Source organism: Canis aureus, chromosome 21 (genome assembly GCF_053574225.1).
Source record: "Canis aureus isolate CA01 chromosome 21, VMU_Caureus_v.1.0, whole genome shotgun sequence".
Classification (NCBI taxonomy): Eukaryota; Metazoa; Chordata; class Mammalia; order Carnivora; family Canidae; genus Canis; species Canis aureus.
In genome coordinates, this window is record NC_135631.1 from 13,964,675 (window position 1) to 13,991,431 (window position 26,757).

The 26,757-nt window shown below is 44.5% G+C and overlaps 1 protein-coding gene, 1 long non-coding RNA gene and 1 other non-coding gene across 12 annotated transcripts in view; 2 read left to right on the forward strand and 1 right to left on the reverse strand.

Annotated features, from left to right (window-relative positions):
- Positions 1-107: 107 nt before the first annotated feature.
- LOC144292619 (uncharacterized) lies at positions 108-26,719 on the forward strand. Its single transcript, XR_013359999.1, has 2 exons — positions 108-343; positions 26,389-26,719. It is a non-coding gene; the product is annotated as an uncharacterized LOC144292619 (long non-coding RNA).
- Positions 20,132-20,241, forward strand: LOC144293561 (U6 spliceosomal RNA). The gene has a single exon (XR_013360767.1). It is a non-coding gene; the product is annotated as a U6 spliceosomal RNA (small nuclear RNA).
- The window catches only part of AGBL2 (AGBL carboxypeptidase 2), a 44,073-nt gene continuing 37,768 nt past the window's right edge, over positions 20,453-26,757 (reverse strand). For 5 of the 10 annotated variants that reach the window (XM_077863273.1, XM_077863270.1, XM_077863266.1 and 2 more), the window contains 3 exons: positions 26,157-26,264; positions 23,625-23,714; positions 20,453-21,503 (listed from right to left, as the gene is read on the reverse strand). In XM_077863273.1, coding sequence (XP_077719399.1) covers positions 21,336-21,503; positions 23,625-23,714; positions 26,157-26,264 — 366 coding nt within the window. In that variant the 3' untranslated portion in view covers positions 20,453-21,335. Of the gene's footprint in view, positions 21,504-21,560; positions 22,432-23,211; positions 23,298-23,624; positions 23,715-26,156; positions 26,265-26,757 lie in introns of those variants that run through there. The other 5 variants (XM_077863268.1, XM_077863269.1, XM_077863274.1 and 2 more) reach the window with 5 other exon arrangements.

Genomic DNA, 26,757 nt, shown 5'->3' on the forward strand with positions numbered 1-26,757 from the left:
AGCGGCGCGCGCCTCCCCGCCCAGGCCCTGCCCCCCGCCCCGCCCCGAGAAACGGCAGGCGCTCGCGAGCCGGCGCAGGGGGCGGGGCGGGGCGGGGCGGGGCGGGGCGGGGCTTACGGGTCAGGCGCGCATGCGCCCTGGGGTGGGATCCGCGCGCTCCACTCGGAACGGCAGTTTCTCTTGCGCTTGCGCAGGCCGGAGCGTCCGGAGGAGGAGAATGGGCGTGGCGATGGGGGGTTGTGACCCTGACAGCAAAGGCAAGGTCAGAGGAATGGAAGAGTTGAAAAGAGTTCTCTGTTGCGTTGTGCCTCTACACTTGCCCTTTGGGCATCAGCAACATAAGGTACAAGGGTATTCAGAACCATAAACAACCTAATGGCCGACGGGAACTAGTTAAGCCTGATATCGAACAATGAATCCTTGAGGGGGTTGCCATTCATTCATTCATTCATTCAATTAATGGTACCTTCTCGGAAATGGCTTCTCTGACCTCTATTCAATGCCCCCCGTACCCCCCACCCCAGACGCCTGGGTGGCTCAGCAGTTGAGCATCTGCCTTTGGCTCAGGGCGTGATCCTGGAGTCCAGGATCAGGCTCCCTGCATGGAGCCTGCTTCTCCCTCTGCCTGTGTCTCTGCCTCTCTTCCTCTGTGTCTCTCATAAATAAATAAATTAAATTCTTAAAAAAAAAAAATGCCCCCCCCCCCTTATTTCCACCACAATGTCCGGTAGCACTTATTGTATGAAATTATTTGTTTGTGTCTTCCACCAGAATGCAAGCTCTGGGAGTTCAGGAACTGGGACAGCCTTTGTTCACTGTTGTACATTGAGCACCTGGCACATACTAGGTGCTCAGTGACTATTGCATGAATGAACAAACACTTCAGTGCCCTAGAGGCACCTACAGGCTGTTGCAGGAGAAAGGAGAAAAGGCATTGTCCTTAACCCTGCAGCCTCCAGTTCACGTGGTCTGTAGCCAACAACACTTACTGAGGTAGAGCATGGCTCAGAGATTGAGGTACCTAGAGGAGACTTGTATTTGGATCCTGGCTCTCCTTTATATGTAAATGATTCCGAAAACATTTTATCTTCTGTTATTCAGTTTTTCTAAGGATAACACTATTACCTACCTGTCAGGGTACTTATTTATTTGAGAGAGAGAGAGGGATTGAGTGTGTGCTGGGAGGGTCAGAGGGAGAGGGAGAGAATCTCAAGCAGGCTCCTGCGTGAGTGGGTAGCCCTGAGCTTGACTCATCTCAGGACCTAGAGATCATGACCCCAGGGGGAATCAAGTCAGACACTTAATTTAACCTACTGAATCATGCAGGTGCCTCTCAGGGTTATTATTGACTGGTAGGTGGAATTGTGCATAGGATAAGATTTTTAAAAACTATATTGCAGTAGTTGGGGGGGGTGGTTAGAGAGAGAGAGAGAGCATGAGCAAGCGGAGAGGAGCAGAGGGAAGGTGAGAGACTTTTTTTTTTTTTTCTTTCTGGGTGAGAGACTCTCAAGTGAACTTTGCACTGACCTCAGCCTGATGCGGAGCTCTGTCTCAGAACCCTGAGATCATGACCTGAACTAAAGTCAAGAGTCGGTCACTCAACCCACCGAGCCACCCAGGCACCCCTGAAATAGTTTTAATTATTATTATCCTGTACTCAGCATGATGCTAGGTGATACTTGGGAGGCACCTTACAAAGCCAGAAGGAACATGGTCTTTGAAGGCCAATGGACCTGGTCTAAATTCCATTTCTACCAGTTATTAATTATATGGTAAGTAATCACAGGACCTCTTTGAATCTTCTTAGACAGATGAATATAGTAATGTCTGTTCCATGCGGTTGTGAGGTTTGAATGAAATAATATGCCCACTCAGCTTGGCTTACAAAAATGTATTAAATTGTAGCTTTTAGAGTTATAAAAAACTTACAACTTGCTTCTAACTAAATCCAGAAATTATTTAAACATCAGTGCAATTGATATCTAACAATAGTGTCTCACCAGACAATAATTACCAATAGAGACCATCTACCAAGGGCTCCCTTTATTCTTGGTTTTGCACCCTGGTGGTGCCAACGAAATATCCACTGTGTGCCCCACTGATACCTGTGGACAGTGAGAGGTAAAGAGCTTCTTGCAAGGATGGGTGGGTGGGAGATGCAAACTGCTCTACCATATTCTCCAGGGGTGCAAGGCAGAAACTACCCATAAAGTTTTGGGAAAATCTGTGGAAAGGGAACTGAAATCAGTAGATAGAGAAGTGCAGGGGTGCACCTGGGTGGCTCAGTGGTTGAGAATCTGCCTTTGGCTCAGGTTGTGATCCCAGAGTCCTGGGATCAAGTCCTGCGTTGGGCTCCCCACAGGAAGCCTGCTTCTCTGCTTCTCTCTCTGCCTATGTCTCTACCTCTCTCTCTGTGTCTCTCTTAGATTAAAAAAAAAAAACAAAAAAAAAAACAGAAACAAGAAGTACAAAAGGTATAGGGTTGTTATATACAGCTGCCTAAGCTGTGCACTGCACAACTCACAAGGGCTATGATCTGAATGTGTGGTGTTCCCTCAACATGAGGAGTTGTGGTTGGTGACCCATATTCAAGTGGTGAGAGGAATAAGAGAGATCAAGGGGCACCTGGTGGCTCAGTCAGTGGAGCTTGCCACTCTTGATCTTGGGGTTGTGATTTTGAGCCCCATGTTGGATGTAGAGATTACTCAAAAATAAAATCTTTAGGGGTGCCTGGGTGGCTCATTTGGTTAAGCATCCACCTTCAGCTCAGGTTGTGAGCCCCGCATCAGGCTCCCTTGCTCAGTAGAGAGGCTGCTCCTCCCTCCCCTCTACTGCTCCCCCTGCTGTGCTCTCTCTGTCAAATAAATAAATAAATAAAATCTTAAAAATAAATAAAAATAAAATCGGGGATTCCTGGGTGGCTCAGCGGTTGGGTGCCTGCCTTTGGCCCAGGGCGCGATCCTGGAGATCCGGGATCGAATCCCACGTCGGGCTCCCGGTGCATGGAGCCTGCTTCTCCCTCTGCCTGTGTCTCTGCCTCTCTCTCTCTCACTGTGTGCCTATCATAAATAAATTAAAAAAAAATTATTAAAAAAAGAAGAAAAGTCAAAAGGGGCAGAACTAATTGGGAAGACAAACAGAACTAGAACAGCAATGTCACTGAAATGAAAAAGTTTTGGAAAAGGAAGGATGCTCAGCAATGTCAAACCTGCTAAGAGGTCAATAATAATAATGAAGCCCAGTGAAAGATGAGTGGATTTGCCAGTGAAAAGACCCCTGGGCTAGGAGGTGGCCCAACCTGCCACAGAGATCAAAGGTCCTATAACAACCCACCCACACCCACCCTGTCCACCCCCACCCCCCACCCTTATTCTTTGATTCTGATTCTGCCACTTGGTAGTTGACAACCTTGGGCAGGTCACTTAACCTCTTTGTGCTGAAGTTGGGATGAATAAGCCCTGCTTCACTGGCTCATTGTGAAAATTTCGAAAGTGACCTGGCATTCCCTGTTCCCTCTTCTTTCTTTTTCTCTGTAGCCTTTATCACCTTTCAGAGTCCCACATAATTTTTAAATTGGTTCTCCTGCCTTCAACACTCTAGAATTATGTCCAAGAGGGCAGGGATTTTGTCCTCTTTCTGTTGTTCACTTCAGTATTCTCAGTGCCTAGAACAGTACCAAGCACATACTAGGCACTCAGTACATATTTGTTGGAATAATTATTCCAGTGGAAACTCTGGAATTTCTAGAGAGTGGTGTCAGTTTCCTTTCCAGGCCCAGCCTGCTTATTATTCCTCTGAGTTCCTTCATGTTCTTCACTTAATTATAGATGAAATTCTGTATCTCAAAGTCCTTCCTTCCTTATATATGTTTTTATTTTTATTTTTTAAAGATTTATTTATTTATTCGTGAGGGACACACAGAGAGAGAGAGGCAGAGACACAGGCAGAGGGAGAAGCAGGCTCCGTTCAGGGAGTCCGATGTGCGACTTGATCCCGGATTCTGGGTTGGGATGCTCAACCACTGAGCCACCCAGGCATCCCTCTCATATATGTTTTTATTTTTTATTTTTATTTATTTATTTATTTATTTATTTATTTATTTATTTATTTATTTATGATAGACAGAGAGAGAGAGAGAGAGAGGCAGAGACACAGGAGGAGGGAAAAGCAGGCTCCGTGCTGGGAGCCTGACGCAGGATTGATCCCAGGACTCCAGGATTGCACCCTGGGCCAAAGGCAGGCACCAAACCTCTGAGCCACCCAGGGATCCCCCTCATATATGTTTTTATTTTTTTATTTTTTATTTTTTTTAATTTTATTTATTTATGATAGGCACACAGTGAGAGAGAGAGAGGCAGAGACAAAGGCAGAGGGAGAAGCAGGCTCCATGTACCGGGAGCCCGACGTGGGATTCGATCCCGGGTCTCCAGGATCGCGCCCTGGGCCAAAGGCAGGCGCCAAACCGCTGCGCCACCCAGGGATCCCCTCATATATGTTTTTAAATTGCATTAGTCCCAACTGAAATTCTTATCAGTTGTCTTTTTTTTTTTTTTTGAGAGAGAGAACGATTAAAAGAGAGAGTGTGTACTTGCAAAGTGGTGAGGGGCAACAAGAGAGAGAGAATCTCAAGCTGACTCCACACTGTACTTAGAGCTCTTTGCAGGGCTTGATCTCACAACCCTGAGACCTTGGCTGAAATCAAGAGTGGGACATTTACCAGACTGAGCCACCTAGGCACCCCTCATCTGTTGTCTTAATTAGAACTTTCTATGTGCAAATAATATAAAATCCTACCCAAATTGCTTTGGGATGGTGGGCACGTAGGGGAGGAAGGAATTTTTTTTTTTTAAAGGAAATGTATTGACTCTTGCAAGTAGATAGCTTCAGGGATGGCTGCATCCAGGATCTTAGGGCAGGTTACCTGGACTGGGTTTCTTTCTATCTCTTAGTTCTCCTTTCTTCTTTATTGATTTTGTTTGCAGATAGGATCATTCTTCAGGGAAGCCTCCTGCAGCTTCTATCTTATACTGTCATAGTCCTAAGACCAGAGAGAGAACTTACTCTCAACCCAAAAGGCCCAACAGACATCCTTGGTGTGTGTGAGGGGGGTGCTAGGTTGGATTGTATACATATTTCTAAACTATACACTGTGATCAGAAGGTTGGGATATGCAGTCTGGCTGAGGCATAGGTCATATGCCTTCCTTTAGAGCTGAAATGCAGATTATATCAAGTGGGGAGCCTACCCAAAGTACATTGAGTGGCACAGTTTCCCTGAAAGATAAATTGAGGTGCTTAAATCAAAGGAAAGGCAAATGGAGTAGTGAGAGGGACTGAGAAAAGGGTAACCCCTGTGGGGAGCAGTTTGGACCACTGGGCAGGGGAAAGCATTGTCATGTGTCCTACCACAGTGGTGCTATGGCCATTAGCTTATTCCTGCAACTTGGCAGGCTTTCAATAAATGTTCCTTCTGGCTTCTTTCATTGGTCAACACAGTTGAACTACTGTAATACCAACACCTCATATTTTTAGAACAGTTCACAATTTTCAATGCTTCTTTGTATGCATTATTCTCATTTAATTATCTGAACAATCTTGTGAAGTGAGCTGGCAAGGGATTGTCTCTTTTTTTTTTTAAACATTTTTTTTAAATTTTTATTTATTTATGATAGTCACAGAGAGAGAGAGACAGAGAGAGAGGCAGAGACATAGGCAGAGGGAGAAGCAGGCTCCATGCACCGGGAGCCCGATGTGGGATTTGATCCTGGGTCTCCAGGATCGCGCCCTGGGCCAAAGGCAGGCGCTAAACTGCTGCGCCACCCAGGGATCCCTGTCTCTTTTTTAAACATGAGAAGAAGGGGCATCTGGGTGGCTCAGTGGCTGAGCATTGGCCTTCAGCGCAGGTCGTGATCCCAGAGTCCTGGGATCGAGTCTCACATCAGGCTCCCCACAGGGAGCCTGCTTCTTCCTTTGCCTATGTCTCTGCCTGTCTCTTCTGTCTCTCATGAATAAATAAATAAAATCTTTTTAAAAAAAGAAAAAGATGAGAAGACAATTTCAGAAAGGTTAGTGACTACCAAGTTACCAGCAAGTATGGAAATGATTCCATTTTTTCCTTTTTTTTCCCCTTAAGTAATCTCTATGCCCAACATGGGGCTCAAACTCATGACCCCAAATCAAGAGTCACATCCTCTACCAACTGAGCCAGGCAGGCACCTTAAATGATTCCATTTTAAAAAATTAGATTTGGGGCAGCCCTGGTGGCTCAGCGGTTTAGCGCCACCATCAGCCCCGGGGTGGGATCCTGGAGACGTGGGATTGAGTCCTATGTAGGGCTCCCTGCATGGAGCCTGCTTTTCCCTCTGCTTGTGCACCCCCTCTCTATGTCTCTCATGCATAATTAAATAAAATCTTAAAAAAAAAAACTTTAAAAAATTAGATTTTCCTTCTTATGGTTGTAACTATTTCTCTTCATTGCACTTCTTTGTTTCTTATTGCTGGACTTCTGGTTCATTGATCTATCCATCCATTTATAACTTATTCCCAAACTGCTTTGAATATTGTAGGCTATGGTTTAATATCCGGGAGGGCCAGTCTCTCATTACTCTTTGCTTCCAGAATTTTCCAGCTTTCTCAATTTTTTCACTTGAACTTCAAAGTAAGCTTGCCCTAGCAAATTTTTTAATTAGTATTTTTGCTTGAAATTTAAATTCACATGAAATTAGCATTTGAAGTTAAAGAGAATTGACATATTCGTGACATTTAGTCTTCCCATACAAGAATATTTCCATATGTCAACATTTTTGTGTTCCTGGCATTTAACTTTTCTCTTCTTTTGGACATTTCACATTTCTGATTTTACATTCTGGTTAAGTGTCACATTCCTAATTTTTTAAAAATGTTATTTATTTATTTGAGAGAAAGAAAAAAGTACGTGTGCACATGCAGTGGGAGAGACAGGAGGACAGAGAGGGAGAGAGAGACTCTCAAGCAGACTCCATGCTGAGCATGGAGCCTGACACAAGACTCAATTCCAAGACACAGACACCATGACCTGAGGTGAAATCAAGAATTGGGTGCTCAACTGGCTGAGCCACCCAGGTACTCCAAGTGCCACATTGTTTTAGATGGCTATTGTAAATGGAGACTTTTACATCATTGTATTTCCTAATTGGCTGCTTATATATCTGAAAGATTTTAATTTTTTGGCATATAGGTGTTGTACATAGGGGAATCACGGAATTCTTTTTTGTTTGTGTTTTTTGGTTGGTTCTCATGGGTTTTCCAAGTACGGAATTAACCCCTTTCCTGGAAACAAATATTTATTTCTTTAGCTTTTTTGTTTAATTGAATTAGATATTAACTCCAGAACAAAATTAAGTAATAATAGTAATAGTGGATGGACATCTTGTGTTCCTGGCTTCAACAAGAATACTTCTTGTGCTTCCCAATGAGCATGATGCTAGTTTTTCAATTGAAAACAGTTATGTTGGGATCCCTGGGTGGCGCAGCGGTTTGGCACCTGCCTTTGGCCCAGGGCGGATCCTGGAGACCCGGGATCGAATCCCACGTCGGGCTCCCGGTGCATGGAGCCTGCTTCTCCCTCTGCCTGTGTCTCTGCCTCTCTCTCTCTCTCTCTCTCTGTGTGTGACTATCATAAATAAATAAAAATAAAAAAAAAAAGAAAACAGTTATGTTTTATCATGTTAAGAAAGGATTTACCCCCCCCCCCAAAAAAAGAAAGGATTTACCTCTTTTATTTTAGTGACTATTTTTACAAATACAAAATAGAAACTGAGTATTACCAGGAGGTTTTTTTGGCATGTTTAGAAATGGTCATATGGTTTTTATGTTTTGACCTAGTAATATGGTTTTGGTTTGCAACCCCCTTGGGAGCTTCCCAGGTGAAATTGGAAACTGGACCCCCCCATATTCAGAGGGAAAAGAGAGACCAAGGAAGAGGCTGGTCACTCCAGGTTGGTGAATGGCATTTTAACAAGGGAAATTGTTTTGAAGCTTATCTTGGTGGCTATGAGACAAGTAGATCTCCACACCTGCCCACAAAATTTTAAAAGCCTCTGAAATGTGATGAGGAGGGCACTTCTCTATGGTATTCTTTCCTGTTTTTTTTTTTTTTTTATGGTATTCTTTCCAAAAGTCCTTTACTTCAGTCAAACCACGAGGAACACATCAGACCCAATTTGAGGACCATTCTACAAAATACCTAACTGGTGTACCCCTCAAAACTGTCAAAATCATGAAAAATAAGGAAAGTTGAGGGGTGCCCTGGTGGCTCAGTCAGTTAGGCATCCAACTCTTGGTTTAGGCTTGGGTCATGATTTTGGGGTCCTGAGATGGAGCCCCGAGTCAGGCTCTGTGCTCAGTGGGGAGTCCGCTTGAGATTCTCTCTGTCCGGGATCCCTGGGTGGCGCAGCGGTTTGGCGCCTCCCTTTGGCCCAGGGCGCGATCCTGGAGACCCAGGATCGAATCCCACGTCGGGCTCCCGTTGCATGGAGCCTGCTTCTCCCTTTGCCTGTGTCTCTGCCTCTCTCTCTATGTGTGTGACTATCATAAATAAATAAAAATTAAAAAAATAAAAAAAGAGATTCTCTCTGTCCCTCTGTCCTTCCCCCTGCTTGTGCATTCACTCTCTCTCTCTCTCTCTCTCTCTCAAATAAATAGATAAATCTTCAAAGTAAATTTCACCACATACTAAAAATAAAAAATAAAGCAAGTCTGGAAAACAGCCATAGACCAGAGGAAGCTAAAGAGACACGATGACAAAATGCAATATGGTGTTCTGGATGGGATCCCAGGAAAGAAAGAGGACTTTAAAGGAAAAAATGAAGTCTGAAGAAAGCTTGGAGTTTGGTTTATAGTAATGTACTGATATTTTCTTGATTTTGACAAATGGCCCACAGTAATGGGAGATGTTGACATTAGGGGAAACTGAACCTGAGTGAGGGGTATGTAGGAACTCTATTATCTTGGTGACTTTTCTTTTCTTTTTTTTTTTCTAATTTTTTTAAGGTATTTATTTATTTATTTATTTATTTATTTATTTATTTATTTATTTATGATAGTCACAGAGAGAGAGAGAGGCAGAGACACAGGCAGAGGGAGAAGCAGGCTCCATGCACCGGGAGCCCGATGTGGGATTCGATCCCGGGTCTCCAGGATCGCACCCTGGGCCAAAGGCAGGCGCCAAACCGCTGCGCCATCCAGGGATCCCCTTTTCTTTTCTTTTTAAAAGATTTTATTATATTTAATTCATGAGAGACACAGAGAGAAGGGCAGAGACTGAGGCAGAGGGAGAAGCAGGCTTGTTGCAGGGAGTCTGATGTGGGACTTGACCCCAGGACCCCTGAGCCAAAGGCAGATGCTCAACCACTGAGCTAGGTGCCCTTCTTTTCTTCTTCTTCTTCTTCTTTTTTAAAAATAAGTTATTTTTAAGTAATCTCTACATCTAACATGGGGCTCAAACTCACAATCCCGAGATCAAGAGTCATGTGCTCCACTGACTGAGCCAGCCAGGTGCCCCTATACATCAAAAATTGTTCCAGGGCACCTGGATTGGTTAAACTTTTGCCTTTAGCTCAGGTCATGATCTCAGGGTCCTGGAATTGAGCCCCGCATCAGGCTTCTCCCTCTCCGTCTGCCCTTCCTACCCCCCTGCTCATGCTCTCTCTTTCTCAAATAAATAATATATGATCTAAAAGAAATTGTTCCAAAAAAAAGAGGTTATTAAAAAGAAGAGAAAGAAGAATGCTCTGTTCCACTGGGCATTGTTAAATGTGGTGGTTTGCCTGGATCTGCTACTGCTATCCAGCCAACAGATTTGGACAAAGTTGGCACCAAAGTGGCAGAGCTGGAAGACAGTAAGGCCCAGACCCTTGATGGTGCCAGTGAGCTACTGAATAAATTAACCAGCCCTGAGGCTAATCTACATCTGGACTACTTATTTTTGTGAAGTGATAATTGCATTTTCTTTGAATTCTGTTGTTTTTTTCCTTCTCTCTTATGGACTGTCGTTGAAATCCTTCTGGTTAAGAAAGGCAGCCAAGTACAGAAAGTGGCGCACGGACGTGGTTCAGGTGCTGAGGTAGAAATCTGTAGGATGAAAAGGAAGGATTGGTGAGGTCTGCCTGGGAAACAGCATCAAGATCAGTTTCGCATAGTGGGCTGGTATTGAGCTGAGGCCTTTTTTTTTGTTTGAACTTTGACTTATTTAGGTAATTTCAACATCCAACATAGGGCTTGAAACTACAACCCTGAGATCAAGAATCACATGCTTTTTCAACTGAGCCAGCTAGGGCTCCCCAGCAGAGTCTTTTTTTGTTTTGTTTTGTTTTGAGATTTATTTATTTTAGAGCGAGAGAGAGAGAGAGAGAGAGAAAGCATGCATAGAGTGGGAGAGGGCTGAGGGAAAGGCAGAGAGAAACCTTAGCAGACTCTTCATTGAGCATGGAGCCCAATGCAGGGCTTGATCTCATGACCCTGAGATCATGACCTGAGCCAAAACCAAGAGTCAGACAATTAACCAAGTGTACCACCCAGGTGCCCCAAGTCTTTTTTTTTTTTTTTAACTTGAGCTATAATTGACATAACTGACCCGTGACACGTGTTTGGGAAGTGGGCATAGAGGCAGTGGGCATGGAGGAAGTAGGGAGAAGCAGTTAATGTTCCAGATTCATGCAGAACAGGTGGAACCCAGACTTGGAGGCTGAGGGGGCTGTAGGGCCGTGTCAGAGATGGGTGGTCCTGCAGAAGAGAAGTGCCCTGCAAGGGGGCCAGCGTGACCAGATTTGCCTTGTAATGGGCTCACCTCGGTCACTCTATCAAAGGCAGGTCAGGATCCCAAAGACTGGAGGCTGGGAGACTAGACTGAATAGTTTAGGAGAGCAATGATAACCTGAAATTCTCAGAAAGTTTATGGAGAGAGGTTTATGGGTTTACTTAGGAGATAGAGTCCATAGGATGTGGCCTCTGTCTGGATGTGGCAGGAGAAGTTATAAGCGTGGTAACAATGGTGTTACTATTTCACAAGATAGAAGATCTAGAGGGAAGCTCTGGTTTAAGAAAAAGAATAATTTCACTTTGGCCATGTTGCCTTTGAGGTACAGAAGGGAACTAAACAGAGATGGAGGGGAGACAGTTGAATCTAGTGGTCTGGGGTGGGACCAAGGTGGGACACGGGGGTGGAGGGTGGAAGCCTGACCCAGCATTATCATGGCATACAGGTGCCAAGGGCAGGTGGAGATCACCCAAGTAGGATATGTAGAGGGAGAAGCCCTAGAACCCAGGGTACATTCAGGGAGCTAAGATAAACGGTATTATGGAAGACAAGAGGCCATATTTCAGAGTGAGATGAATATCTTAGAACAGTGCTTGTCCAATAGAAATATAGTACCATCCACATAATTTTAATATTTTAGTACCTACATTAGAAAAGTAAAAAGAAACAGTAAAAGTTAATTTTTAAAATTTTAAAGAGATTTTATCTATTCATGAGGCGCCTGAGTGGCTCAGTTAGTTAAGCATCTCCCTTTGGCTCAGGTCATGCTCCCAGGGTTCTGGAATCAAGTTCCACGTTGGGCTCCCTGCTCAGCGGGGAGTCTACTTCTCCCTCTCCCTCTGCCCCTGCCCCCTACTCATTCTCTCTCTCTCTGTCTCTGTCTCTCTCTCTTGCTCGCTTGCTTTCATTCTTGCTCTCTCTCTCAAATAAAAAGATATTATGTATTTATTTGAGAGAGAGAGAGAGACAGAAAGGATGGGGGGAGGGGCAGAGGGAGAAGGAGAAGCAGACTTCCTTGCTGAGTGGGGAGCCGGATGTAGGGTTCCATCCCAGGACCCTGGGATCATGACCTGAGCCAAAGGCAGACACTTAACTCACTGAATCACCTGGGTGCCCCAAAAGTTGATTTTTTTCCCCCAAAAGTTGATTTTAATAATATATCTTATTTTACCCGAAATATCCCCAAAATTATTTCAACATGTAATCAATATAAAAATATCAATGCGATCTTTTGCAGTGTTTTTTTCTTGTATAAAGTCTTTGGAATCTGGTATGTATTTATACCTACTGCACAGCTCAGTTTGGACCAGCCCCATTTCAAGTGCTCCGTGGCCACCTCATCAGACAGTTCTAGTCTGAGGCAGATCCAGGTTCAAATCCTCTCCCGGCTCAAATTTTCTCATCTGTGAAACAGGGTATCATGGCCATCCGCCATGTAGGGTAAAGTTCATGACACATCGCAGGCTCAGTGATTTTTATGAAGGGAGGGGAGAGCTTGAGGGGCGATGGGCAGCAGAGACTAAGGAATAGTTGAAGGTTTGGTGTTTTCTTCACAGATGGTAGAAGCTAACTATGTTTTTAGGCTACAGAGAAGTTGCTGGTAAAGAAGGAGATATATGGAAAAAGGGATAAGGTAATGCAGAAAGTTTGAGAAGATAACAGAGGGAGATGGAATTGACAATTAGCCTTAACCCCAGAGTTGGGCACTTTTGTTTCCTCTAAGGGCAAACGGAAGGAAGCCAGGGTGGACAGGAGCTGTGCTCGCTAACCATTCCCAGTTGCACTCTGTGCATAGGGCACTCCGTGGTTGTGTGCATGTTCCCATCTGGTCCTCCCGACTTCCCTGAAAGGTGGGTTCTGCTAGTGATCCCCTTTATGGAGCAGGAGATGGAGTGTTTGAGAGGGTAGCTTTCCTGTGGTCATAAAGCTAGTAGGACCAGCATTCAAACCCAGGCATTCCAATGCCAGAGTCTAGATCCTTCTCCCTGGTAGAATGTTCCTTATTTTGGCTTTGCCTTGTGTTTCTTCATGATCAGATTTGGGGTATGCATTTCTGACCCTAAGACTCTAGAAGTGACGCATCCTTCTGGAGCATCACATGGTGTGTCATGTCTATCTGCTCCTCGGTGGTGACTTGCCCAAAGTGCATCCAACTTCTCCGTTCCATATTTTTTTCTTTTTCAACTAATAAGCAATTGAGTGGATTCATTCATTCATTCATTCATTCATTCTCAGAGGGAGAAGCAGCTACCCCATACCCCTCCCTATGACCAGGGAACCCAATGCAGGGCTCAATCTCAGAACCTTGGGATCATGACCTGAGCTGAAGTCAGACACTTAACTGACTGAGCCACCAAGGTGCTTGGGTGGACACTTTAAAACCTCATCCTGCTCCTCATTATGTTTTCTCCTGAATTTAGCCTCCATGGATGATTCTTATCCATTTCACTGTGATGGCTACAAACCTCCTGCATTCCCCTTACACTGCCATCACCTCCCTGTTTGGCTCTCAGTGTCATTCCACTTGAGCAAGAACCCTCCTTTCTTTCCTCTTTCAGGAGATGAACTCATTGATTCTGATTTTTTCCAATGGGGTATAATTTATTAACGTCCTTAATCATTTTGGTGCTAATATCCCAGATTTGACTGGTGGCAGCCCCTTCAAAGCTGGCTCCTTTATCCTGTGACATACCTCCTACTTTTGTTTTTTTTTAAGTACTTTCTTACTTTTTGGCATAATACAATGTTCCAGGCTCCTCATCTCATATCTATAATGCCCCAGAACTGGAATCAGCCATTTCTCTCTCTCTGAAAAAAAAAAAAAAAAAAAAAAGAAAAAGAAAGAGAAAAAGAAAAAGAAAAGAAAAAGAAATACCTTGATTCCTTTTAGAGGGGAATGGTAACAGATCTCAGGGCAAAATGTGCTTATTGCTAATGGAGTGGAATTGATTTTAGGCCCTTTTAGCAGACAGAGCTGGATATACATGCATAGGTGTATATAAACTATGAATATACTTACCTATACATATGCTGGAAATCATGAGTCTATGCTGATGTCTCCAGTTCCAATCCACTGTCACAGTTTTTCTTGTTTCCCTCCATTAAATACATGTTTCTTCTTCCACATTGAGAACCCCCCCCTTTTTTTTTTAAGATTTTATTTATTTATTCATGAGAGAGGCAGAGACACAGGCAGAGGGAGAAGCAGGCTCCATGCAGGGAGCCTGACATGGGACTGGGACTCAATCCCAGGTCTCCAGGATCATGCCCTGGGCGGAAGGCGGCGCTAAACTGCTGAGCCACCCAGAACCCTGACTCAACATCAACTCCTGTATTCATTTGCTCAATCATGTAACAGATCTGCAAGAGTTTCAGAATCATTCTGCTAAGACCAGCACATATACAAACCTACTAAGGATCGTTCAGAACTTGCTTGAACTTTCCTTCCCACTTCCACCCCACCAAAGCCTGGCTTCTTCACCACACCTTCTAGGAAGACTGTTTGCTGGGAGGGTGATCCAGTTAACAGGGAGGGGCAGAGCACTCAGGAACCAAAGGGTAGGAAATAGCCCTGCAAGGGGGAGGCTGAGGGAGGGACACCTGGGTGGCTCAGTGGTGTGGCGTCTGCCTTCAGTTCAGGTGATCCCAGGGTCCTGGGATCGAGTCCCAGGAGCCTGCTCCTCCCTCTGCCTATGTCTGTGCCTCTCTCTGTGTTTCTCATGAATAAATAAAATATTAAAAGGGGGGGGGCATTGAGGGAACATCAGTTTCAGAAGCAGAAAGTGAATTTCAGAGGCTGGAGGGGATGACTGAGGAGTGGCCCCAGTTCACTTGAGGGCATGTTTCCTGCAGCATCTTGGCAGCCTGGGCGCGGAGGAGAGGGGCCAGATGGCTGGGATGGCTAGACCGATCCGCCTGGGAACTACCAGGTGGGTGCGGCAGAAGGACGGAGATGGAGGACGCTGGGGTGCTGGCAAGAGAGCGCTTGACATATGTGCCCTGCAGTCTGGGCTGAATGGGGAGGAAGTGAAGCCAGGAGGGAGAAAGGAGAGCCCCTGGGGGGTTCTGCGCTGGGCTGCGGAGGACTTTATTGAAGTCACTTCTGGTCACCACATCCCACCGTCTAGGAATAGCCGGTTCCGGGACTGGGGGGAGAGGCGGCTCAGACCAAATCTGGCCGCGGCAGAGATGGGAGGGGCTGGACTTTGAGCCCCCCCAGAGCCTTTGTTTCCCCCAAGGAGCAGAGGCTGAGGGACAAGACCAGCCTGGCCCCAGCTGACGAGGGAGGCCACCTTGGCCTGATCCTCAGCCCCGAGGAGGTCCGAATAAATGTGATTTTGTGAAAGTAAAGAGACCTTGGAGATTATTTCATCAGGACAAGACAGTTGCTTCACTCTTAAGGGCAGGACAGAGGGGGATCCCTGGGTGGCTCAGTGGCTGAGCATCTGCCTTCAGCCCGGGGTGTGATCCTGGAGTCCTGGGATCGAGTCCCACAGGGGGCTCCCTGCATGGAGCCTGCTTCTCCCTCTTCCTGTGTCTCTGCCTCCCTCTCTCTCCCCATGTCTCTCATGATTAAATACATAAAATCTAAAAAAAAAGGGGGGGTGCAGGAGAGAGGGACACCTGGGAGGCTCAGCAGCTGAGCATCTATCTTTGGTTCAGGGCGTGGTCTGGGGGTCCCGGATTGAGTCCCACATCAGCCTCCCTGCATGGCGCCTGCTTCTCTCTTTGCCTGTGTCTCTGCCTCTGTGTGTCTCTCATGAATAGATAAAATCTTTAAAAAAAAAGGGGGGGGCTGTGAAGCAGCTGACCCCCCGCCCCCACCAGCCTGGATGGGGTTCAGACCCAGGGGCTTTAAGTTGTTGCCTCTGATTAGCCCAGGACCATGCTCTGAAGTTCACAGAGCGTCTTCCCGCCTGGCTCGTTTTAGTGCAGGACGAGTCTTGGTTTTCTAGTTGGTTTGTACCTGGGTTTGAAGATGTCCAGGCTTCCCTGCCTTCTCCGCAGCTCCTGCCTCACTGCTGCCTGGGGCTTGCTTTCTGATGGATGAATTGGTGGGAAGAGCGCATATTTTCTGGAAGAAGTATCCCGGGGAGTCCGAATTTCCAAGTAGCATTATTTCTTTCTATATTCATAAGGATCTTCCTTTCTTTTGACCCTTGTTAAGCCAGCATTACACTGGACGTGTGGTGTATGCTTTGTCACCAGAGCTTCATCTGCAGACGTACGAATTAAAGCAATGCTTTACTAAAAAAAATAAATAAAGCAATGCTTTTCTAAACCCAGTTTTACAAGGAAGCTTGTTTCTTGCAGACCACCTAACTCAGCTGCACGAAGTTAAGTTAGTTGGAACCCACTTAAAGTAGAAAATTAATTCAGAGCTTCCTTTTATTATTTTAATTTTATTTTTTTAAAGATTTTATTTGAAAGAGAGAGGGAGAGCATAGAGGGAGAGAGGGAGAAGCAGACTCCCCATGAACAGAGAGCCGAAGTGAGACTCGACCCCAGGACCCTGAGATCATGACCTGAGCTGAAGGCAGATGCTCAACTGACTGAGTCACCCAGGGGCCCCCAGAGCTTCCTTTTAGTTCATCAGGCAGCACCAAGGTGAGGAAAAGGGAACAAAGATGATGGGCCTTGGCAAGCATCAATAGAGAGGAGCTTATCTTCCTTAGGAATATTCCACTAAGAAATAGAAAGGTCCCTGATGGGAAGCAGCTCAGCTAAAGCTAGCCATGCCTTACAGTTTGCTTTTGTAGTTTAGAGGACAGAGTAGGCTTTGTGGAGTCAAAGCATCCTGGGCAGAAGGTGCCAAGTCTCTGTGCTCTGGAAACATCTCTGCTATTCTAGGTAATGAAAGCAGAACTAGTCTGAGAACAGCCTGGAAAACCAGAAGTAGCAATTCTATTTCTGTAAAGCAGAGCCTTTTGTGTGGGATGTTTCCTGAGAGCTGGGATCAAAATTGGTGACGTCACTAAACCAGAGATCACTGGTATCAGAGTGGCCAGGTACCAGGAGATCTCCAAAATTCTTGCACTTTTTAAATGACAAGTGGGAAAATAAAAACCACCTAGAATTTTAAGAAGCCTCTATGTTCATACTGAGTTCCTAGAGCTAATGTTCCATCAGAAACTTAAGGGGAATGCTTATTGTCATCACCTTACCTGTTTGGACTCGTTTCTACCACTTCCAAGAGCTGTTGTCACCTCTCCAAAGATAGAAAGGAGTACTGACACAGGACCTTAGTTGTGACCACGTGGTCCCAAAAGTAAGACTTCTTTTTTTTTTTTTTTAAGATTTTATTTATTTATTCATTAGAGACACACAAAGAGAGAGAGAGAGAGGCAGAGCGATAAGCAGGTTCCATGCAGGGACCCCAACGTGGGACTTGATCCCGGGACTCCAGGATCATGCCCTGGGCCGAAGGTGGTGCTAAACTGCTGAGCCACCCAGGGATCCCCAGCCAAAAGTAAGACTTCTAAAGAAAACATGTTCACCTGAAATAATCTTGAATCTTAAAACATGCTATTAGTGACTATGCATTTAATTTATAAAGGAAACAGTATACGGGCTCCCTGGGTGGCGCAGTGGTTTGGCGCCTGCCTTTGGCCCAGGGCGCGATCCTGGAGACCCGGGATCGAATCCCACATCGGGCTTCCGGTGCATGGAGCCTGCTTCTCCCTCTGCCTATGTCTCTGCCTCTCTCTTTCTCTCTCTGTGACTATCATAAATAAATAAAAATAAAAATAAATAATAAAAATAAAATAAAAGTTTAAATTACATTATTTTTCCCTTAAAGACATATATATACACATATATATGTATGAAGGCGGCGCTAAACTGCTGAGCCACCCAGGCTGCCCAAAATGCTCTTTTTTCTACTTTTCCCTGATTCCATTCTCATGATTCACTCTTAGTGACCAAGATGTTGGGATCCCTAGGTGGCTCAGCGGTTTAGCGCCTGCCTTCGGCCCAGGACATGACCCGGAGTCCTGGATTGAGTCCGGCTTCGGGCTCCCTGCATGGGGCTTGCTTCTCCCTCTGCCTGTGTCTCTGCCTCTCTCTGTGTATCTCTCATGAATAAATAAATAAAATCTTTTTTTATATATATAATTTATCCTCCCTGTCCTCACTTTTTTTTTAATTTTTATTTATTTATGATAGTCACAGAGAGAGAGAGAGAGAGAGAGAGAGAGAGAGAGAGGCAGAGACACAGGCAGAGGGAGAAGCAGGCTCCATGCACCAGGAGCCCGACGTGGGATTTGATCCCGGGTCTCCAGGATCGCGCCCCGGGCCAAAGGCAAGCGCTAAACTGCTGCGCCACCCAGGGATCCCCTAAATAAAATCTTTTTTAAAAATGCTTTGGGTGGTTTGTTCTCCAGCGTGAGATTTATTTATTTTTTATTTATTTTTATTTATTTTTAAGATTTTATTTTATTTACTCATGAGAGAGACAGAGCGAGCGAAAGGCAGAGGGAGAAGCAGGCTCCACGCAAGGAGCCCGACGCCGGACTCGATCCGGAGTCTCCAGGATCAGGCCCTGGGCTGCAGGCGGCGCTAAACCGCTGCGCCAAACCGCTGCGCCCCCGGGGCTGCCCCCCCCCCCTTTTTTTAAGATTTTATTTTCAGTGTGAGATTTATTATGTCCACACAGAATCAATGATCTTTGTCATTTTAAAGCTTCCAGCTAGGGGCAGCCCTCGAAGCCTCCTCCCGAACGCACACTGAGAAATGACGGGCACACTGGCTGCTAGACGCTGCAACATGCAAACGGCCGATGGGGCACTTCTTGCCTCTCTTCTAAAGAAAACAAATAGCTGCTCCTTTGCAGGCCTGTGAGCTGAGCCGGCTCAAACTCCAACTGCACAGCCTTGTGGGATTACCGGATGTGGAGGCTGTGCCTGAAGGCAAGGGTTCTCTCCTTTTTCTTCTTGTATATTTTATTAGATTTCGATTTGCCAACATACAGCATAACACCCAGTGTTCTCTCCTTTTTGCCCCTTCCATACCTTAGCATCCAAACCACATCTCTCAGGAATCTTTCCTCCTTCCCCCACCTCAGGAAGATTTTTACTTTCAAAAAGTACTTATTGGGGCACCTGGGTAGATCAGTCCCTTTGGCATCTAACTCTTGATTTTGGCTCAGGTAACAATCTAGGGGTCATGAGATCGAGCCCTGTGTTGCACTCTGTGCTTAGCTCAGAGTGGGCTGGAGACTCTCTCTCCTCTCCTCTTCCCCCGCTCTGTCAGCCCCTCTCCTCCTGTGCATGAGCGTTCTCTCTCAAATAAATAAAATCTCTTTTTAAAAAAGTACTTTGGGATCCCTGGGTGGCGCAGCGGTTTGGCGCCTGCCTTTGGCCCGGGGCACGATCCTGGAGACCCGGGATCGAATCCCACGTCGGGCTCCCAGTGCATGGAGCCTGCTTCTCCCTCTGCCTGTGTCTCTGCCTCTCTCTCTCTCTCTGTGACTATCATAAATAAATAAAAGTTAAAAAAAATTTTTAAAAATAAAAAAAAAATAAAAAAAAAATTAAAAAAGTACTTTAAAAAATCTGATAACCCCACAGATCTTGATTGCTTAAGCAGTCAAAATTTCATGCCATCACTCCCAGTAGTCTAATGGGTGAAGTACAATAACTGTATTATGATTCTTTTCTATACATTGTCATCAACTCCCTATCACCAACCATCTCAGATCATAAAATCCTCAGTTATTGAATATAAAAGGGCATGTTTTATGAAACAGAAATCTCATACCTTTGGGGAAAAAAATCTGATCACATTCTGATTTTTTTACAGATTGGCTTATTTTATTTTTTAAGATTTTACTTACTTATTTTAGAGAAAGAGAGAACATGAGTAGGGGAAGAAGCAGACGGAGAGGGACAAGTAGACTCGTAGCTGAGCATGGACATGGATGCGGGGCTCAATCCCAACCACCCTGAGATCATGACCTGAGCTGAAATCAAGAGTCAGATGCTTAACTGACTGAACCACCCAGGTGGCCCCATATATGATTTTTTTATTCCAAAAATATCATCACACTGGGGTGCTTTTTATAAACTTTCTCCAAAATTACTTGAAACAAACAAACAAACAAAAAGACAAAAAAAGACAGTATTTCTGAACAACTTTCTTTTTTCTTTTTTTTTCTGAACAACTTTCAAACAAAGGTTTGCCCTCAGCAGTTTATAACTGTTTGGGAATTTGTCCTTGAAGATATCCTCTTAGGGACAAAAGGTGAGGTTTTAGCTGTGTGCTCTCTACTTAAAATGCTGAGTTTTAAGCTGTGAGTTTAGGTTTTAGGGTGTGAGTAAGGTATGGAATAGGAAGGCAGATGCTCACATTGGCAGCACAAATACTAACGTGGGTACAGATACTGAGAGGATTTGGCATGGCCCCCTGTGCAAGGAAGACATGAAAATTTGTGAAGCGTTCCAAATTAGAAATCAAACCAAACAACTGAAAAGGAACTCGGGCAGATATTCCCCTTAAAAAGACTCACACAGTGTGTAAGGAGGGGGGTGAGGTGGGCAGTATATAGGAACTCTCAGTCCTGTCCCCTCAAGTTCTCGGTAAATCTAAACTGTTCTCAAAATAAAACCTATTAATTACAAACACACACATACACACACACAAAATAGCACAGACACTGGAATTGTAATAAAATTTGTGGTTCTGATTATTAGTCATCCAGGTGATTGGTGGCTGAAGGAGTTTACAAGTGGTCATAAAAAACACATGAAACAGGAAACTTTCAATCCAATGTGATAGGAAGAGGGGAAAGTCAAAACAGGAGACCTGGGATGAGCTAGAGTGACTTTCTTCAACATGACTCCAGCATGTTGATGTAAAAGGCTGCTGCCAGCAGGCTACACTTGATGCTTGCAAGAGATCTAAAAATATAAAGTACCTGTTCACTTAAAGTTACAAGATTAACCAATCAAAGGAAGCAACTGGCTACTGAGACAGAATTTTAATCAATGGGTTAAAAATGTATGTAACTGTGTTGAACATAATATATGTAATCCTGAATTCCAGCTAATACATGTATTGTTTTCTCTATGTGATAATCCTCAGCACCAGCAAACTTGATAAATCATTGACTAGCCATTTGTTGCTAGAAAGCTTTGACACAAGATTGCTTTTGTAACGTAGCACACTCCCATATTATGTTTAGAATGGAATTTGAGCTCTTAAAATTGATTTGCACTAATTTTAGAGAGAATATTTATTGGTTAAAATGAGGTATATCTGTGCTGTAGGTTCATGAGTACACACTTCAATTTCTGATAAAGGAAGCTTTTCTATACATCATTATAAAATTTTACTTTGTGAAAAGAGCAATCTAATTCATGAGATATGCATCCTAAGGGCATGCACACAATGTAAGCACATAGCATAAGGTCAGCGTGCGATGAACACACAACACAGTATGTCTCGAGTCAATGTAGCTCCCAATCATACAACTCCTCTCATTACAAAATGTATCTAACCCAAAATAGGCCAAGGAAGCACCTGTGTGGCATGGCCAAGGCACCCTAGGGGTATGTGTATATGTGCAAGGATGGGTACACCATCATGGTGGCGCGACCTCTCTTTGTGGCAGGATATCTGTTCCTGGACCAGAGTGGCTTCATATCTGGAGCTGGCTCTTGGCTGGAGTTTGTGCTTCTCTTTGGACAGCACGACACTGTGAATCTCGGCCTCTGTGTCAGTGCAAACAAGATAGAAAGGTTGAATCGCTTTAGGTTGCAATTTCTAAATTTTTTTTTTTTAAGATTTTATTTATTTATTCATGAGAGACACAGAATGAGAGAGAGGCAGAGACACAGGCAGAGGGAGAAGCAGGCTCCATGCACGGAGCCCAATGTGGGACTCGATCCTGGGATTCCAGGATCACGACCTAGGCCGAAGGCAGGCACTAAACCGCTGAGCCACACAGGTGTCCCTCAATTTCTAAAGTTACAGTCAGAGTTGGAGTTGGTTTTACAAGGAGTTAGTGAGAAGTATTTGCATTTTCCCCCAAATACCAAAATACAAAGTAGTTAATGTTGCACCAGGGCAGAGGTGAATCAAGTATTTGCCCAAGTCCTTTGGAGAGCTGAAAAAAGGTCCTTAATTGCCCTGAGCTCAACGATTGCTTTCATAAGCCATCTAGAGACATTACACAAAGAGAAGAACCTGATCTGTCAAGATAGGAGACTGCCCCACTGTTTGTGACTCTGATTAAGCCTGTGAGTTAAATGCTTATGTCTCAGCTAGAAAAACATTCTGCCAGAAATGGTAAGAAAATGGAGGTAAAGTAAGAAAGCCTGGATGGAGGAGAGGAGAGAGGAGAGAGGAGGAGAGAGGAGGAGGGAGGAGGAGGGAGGAGGAGAGGGGAAGAGGGGAAGAGGGGAAGAGGGGAAGAGGGGAAGAGGGGAAGAGGGGAAGAGGGGAAGAGGGGAAGAGGGGAAGAGAAGAGAAGAGAAGAGAAGAGAAGAGAAGAGAAGAGAAGAGAAGAGAAGAGAAGAGAAGAGAAGAGAAGAGAAGAGAAAAGCCTGAATGGCATTTACCTGCTACACTGGGTTTCACTGAATCCCTGGTTACATGTTACAGCCTAACCAGCAGCTTTCAACTGTGGGATGTGGCTTCCTGCAGTGAATGCCAAAGAGGCAAGGGGGCAGTTTGTGGCTCCCCTGCCTGGCAGGACAGAACTCCATTTTTTTTTTTTTTAAGATTCTATTTATTTATTCATGAGAGACACCGCAGAGAAGAGCGGCAGAGACACAGGCAGAGGGAGGTGCAGGCTCCCTGTGGGGAGCCCGATGCAGGACTGGATCCCAGGACCTGGGGATCACGCCCTGAGCCAAAGGGAGATGGTCAACCACTGAGGCACTCAGGTGCCCCCAGAAATCCTCTTTGATTTGAATTTACCTACACCTCTCTTCCCACTGCTCTCCAGGCTCTGTTATGCCACAGTGACTGGCCTATGTCTCACCACCCCTCCTAGAGGGTGGCTGCCTTAAGGGAGGGATCAGGTCTTCCAGTCCTCAAGTGGTCCCGCATCTCATAGGATCTCTATAAGATACTGTGGGGTAAATGGGAGCACAGTCTGAGAAGTCCCAAACAACAGCCTTGGGAAAACAGCAGGGACCTCCCCTTGGGACAGCTGTCCATTTTCTATCTAGTGTAGCCATATAAGTCTGATGGTTCTCAATCTTTGTTCACCCTGGGTGCCTATGAGCAGCACCCTCCCATAGATGTACCCAGGGCTATTTGACATAACAGCTTACTAGCTGTTTCTCCACCTCTTTTTCCTCCTTCTCAGGAAAGAATATGCAAATGCAAGTGTGCAAGAGAGATAGTTATTAGAGGGGACAAATACTAACTCATTCTAACTTATTCCTCTAAAAAAGCAAATCATTCACAAACCTCGGTATTGAACGATCACTGGTAATACTGCGTGTGAGGCACACCTCATGCCTGATGGTGGCACCCCCGTTTGTTGTTAACATCTCCTAGGGTTGAGAACCACCACATTATTCACTATCACTGTTTCCTCAACTGTTGCCATGGAGTTACAAAATAATAGCCACCTACCAAATGTTTGTTAAAATAAAAACTAAATTCTCCAGGGCAAGCTTTGAGCCCTAGGTGGGATTTCTCCCATCTTGTGGCCCCTTGTGGATTGTATCCCTTGGTGGTCAGGTGGCTTAGACGTTCACCTGAGTGAATGAATTCTAGAAGGTGAAAGTGTGGATCGCTACCTCTCCAAACCATGTCATATACTTAAAAGCCAAATCAAATTAGTGGCTGGCATATATGTATACATAGTAGTGAAATACCTGCATTCCCTCTCTATTCTTCGTCAGAATCAAGGTGGTCATTTTTGATGGGTCCAGGGAGGTGCCCTTGTCTCTTCCACGTAGCTGTGACTGAGATAAACAAACACAATCTCACTAAAGCTTCCACTTGCACAAGTGTGATTACATAGAATATACAGTGAGGGTTCTTTTATTCCTGCATGTTAGATCATTACATAGGATACAGACAGAGAGGCAAAATGCAAATGAATGATAATTTGAAGAAAAGAAGGAAACTGATATTTATGGAGTGCCTATCATTTGCCAGGCATGTTACACACAGTTTCACATCTAATTTTCTCAACAACCTTTGTGATGTATGTATTATCACCCAAATATTTTAGATGTAGAAACTGAGTCCCAGAGTTCAGTAACTCATGGAAAATGATAGGCTGGAATCTGAACTCAAGATAGACTTGAAAGCTGTGCTCTTGCTACTATCACACTAGACACCAAATGGCCCTCAATGTGGAGCAGTGCTCTGTGGGGATTCCTCAGTGTAACACAGTGGGACCTCATTATATCACTGTTAACCACAGGGTAGCATTTTGCATGAGAAGGGCTTATTTTGTACCATATACACTAAAAGTTATCTACTACTATACCAAAACTTATTTTAAAAGATTTTTTAAGTTTATTTTTTTCTTTTTGGTAATCTTTATACCCAACATGGGTCTTGAAATCACACAGAGATCAAGAGTTCCATGCTCTTCTGAGTCAACCTAGCTCCCCACCAAAACATATTATTATTTTTAAAGAGATTTTATTTATTTATTTGACATAGAGAGAGACAGAGAGAGAGAGGGGAGTGAGTGTGTACAGGAAGGCAGAGGGAGAAGCAGGCTCCCTGCTGATCAAGGAGCCCAATGCAGGGCTCAATCCCAGGACCCCAGGATCATGACCTGAGCCGAAGGCACATGTTTAACTGAATGGGTGCCACCCAGGTACCCCCAAAACTTATTTTTAGACATAAAAAAAACCAAAAGGGGGGCATCTGAGTGGCTCAGTCAGTCAAGCGTCCAATTCTTGATTTCAGCTTGGGTCATGACCTCAGAGTCATGAGATCTGGCCCCAGGTTGTTGGGCTCTACATTCAGCAGGAGTCTGCCTGATATTCTCTCTCTCTCCTCTCCCTCTCCCCTGGGTTGCTCTCTCTCAATCTAAAATAAATAAATATATCTTTTAAAAGAAAGGATTTTATAGCCACATAATTCCAAAGTACTAAAAAAATGACTGGGCGTCTTTCCTCTGTGCTCCTACTTCATCTTACTATGTGATGTAATTTCCTGCATCCTTATTAAAATTCCCAGTAGACTTTAAGGTCCCTAAGGCAGAGATAGTGTTTTGTTCAATGTTACATTCTCAGCAGGCAGCAGAGCGTGTGGCATGTAGTGGCTACACAGTTCAATTTGTTGAATGGAGGGATGGACAGATGATGGAGCAGCCTGTTCTTATGTTCTAGGTATAAAATCAAATCACCAATATTTATTGCCAGACTAGTAATGTCTAATCCAAAGCAATGTCAATGTCCTCAGTAATTTTAATGTTCCTTTGCTCCTGGTGGCACAGACAGGTAAGGGTGACCTAGAGGCCTATTGTATTCTTCAGCCTGTGGGAGAGACATGCTAATTGGAAAAATCAGAGAATCTGCCACAAGGAGTCAAAGATGGAACAGGATAGAGACCAGAAATAAACTCATGTATATACCATCCATTAATTTTTTTACAAAAGAGTCAACATACACAATGGGGAAAAGATGGTCTCTTCCATAAATGGTATTGGGGAAAAACTAGATATCTACATATAAAAGAATGAAATCATACCCCTGGCTTATACCAACACTAATGCCAACTCAAAATGGCTTAAAAACTTAAACTTAGGGAACCCTGGGTGGCACAGCGGTTTAGCGCCTGCCTTTGGCCCAGGGCGCGATCCTGGAGACCCGGGATCAAATCCCACGTCGGGCTCCCGGTGCATGGAGCCTGCTTCTCCCTCTGCCTATGTCTTTGCCTCTCTCTCTCTCTCTCTGTGTGACTATCATAAGTAAATTTTTAAAAAAAATTAAAAAAAAAAACCTTAAACTTAAGACCCCAAACCATAAAACTCCTAGAAAAAAACATAGAAGCTGGAGGGCATTATGCTTAGTAAAGGAAGCCCAAGAGAGAAGGACAACTGCTGCATGGTATCACTTATGTGTGGAGCCTAAAAAAAGGTCAAACTCATAGATACAGAGAGTAGAATGGTGGTTGCTGGAGAGTGGAGGAAATAGGGAGGAGATGATAAAAGGGCATAAAAGGGAAAAAAAGGTAACTACATGAGGTGGAGGATGTGTTAATTCACCAGAGGTATACTAGGTAGATGTGTTAATTCACTCAGTGCTGGGAACCCTCTCATGGTGTGTAAATATATCAAATATCATGTTGTACACTTTAAGTATATTACCCAAAAAATGTTTTGATAAATTTTCCATGAATGAGTTTTTTTAAAAAAAAAAAAGGGCAAGCAAAACTACTACCTCATTCAACCTTGGTTTTTCATTTCGCATCATGGAAGAACTGGCGTTCCCTGAATTTCTGAAAAAGGTAGGCTGTTTTTGTAGAGTAGAAGCAAACCCTGCCCTTTCCTGGAAGAATTGAGTACAAAGAGAATATTTTTCAATTGATCTACTGTAATTAATCTACTCATAATTGACCCAATTCACTTCTGTTAACACTTCCACGTCTGAAAGCAAGCATTTTCATCTTTAGGAAGCAGGGAGCATGATGTGGGGGTGGCGGCTGGGAGGAGACTGGAAAGGAGCCCGGCATCCTCATACTAGATGAGGCCTGACACCTCAGCCACGTGGGAACCCTGGACTGGCTCCAGCCACCACTTCTCCAGTACCACCTTTTCCTCTGGAAATCCAGACACGGTCAATACCCAGACCAGAGTACCATTCCAGAGTGTAGTATAGAATCAGTGGGTCAAGGCTGACATCTGCTCAGAGATGTCCAGAGGACTCAGAAAAGAGCTATGAACTCAAAATAGCTTCCTTACATCCCATTCCCTTGCTGGTTTAGAGTAAACTTTAACCCCTTGTCCTGCTCCCTCCATGGAATGCTCTTTAACCAGACAGC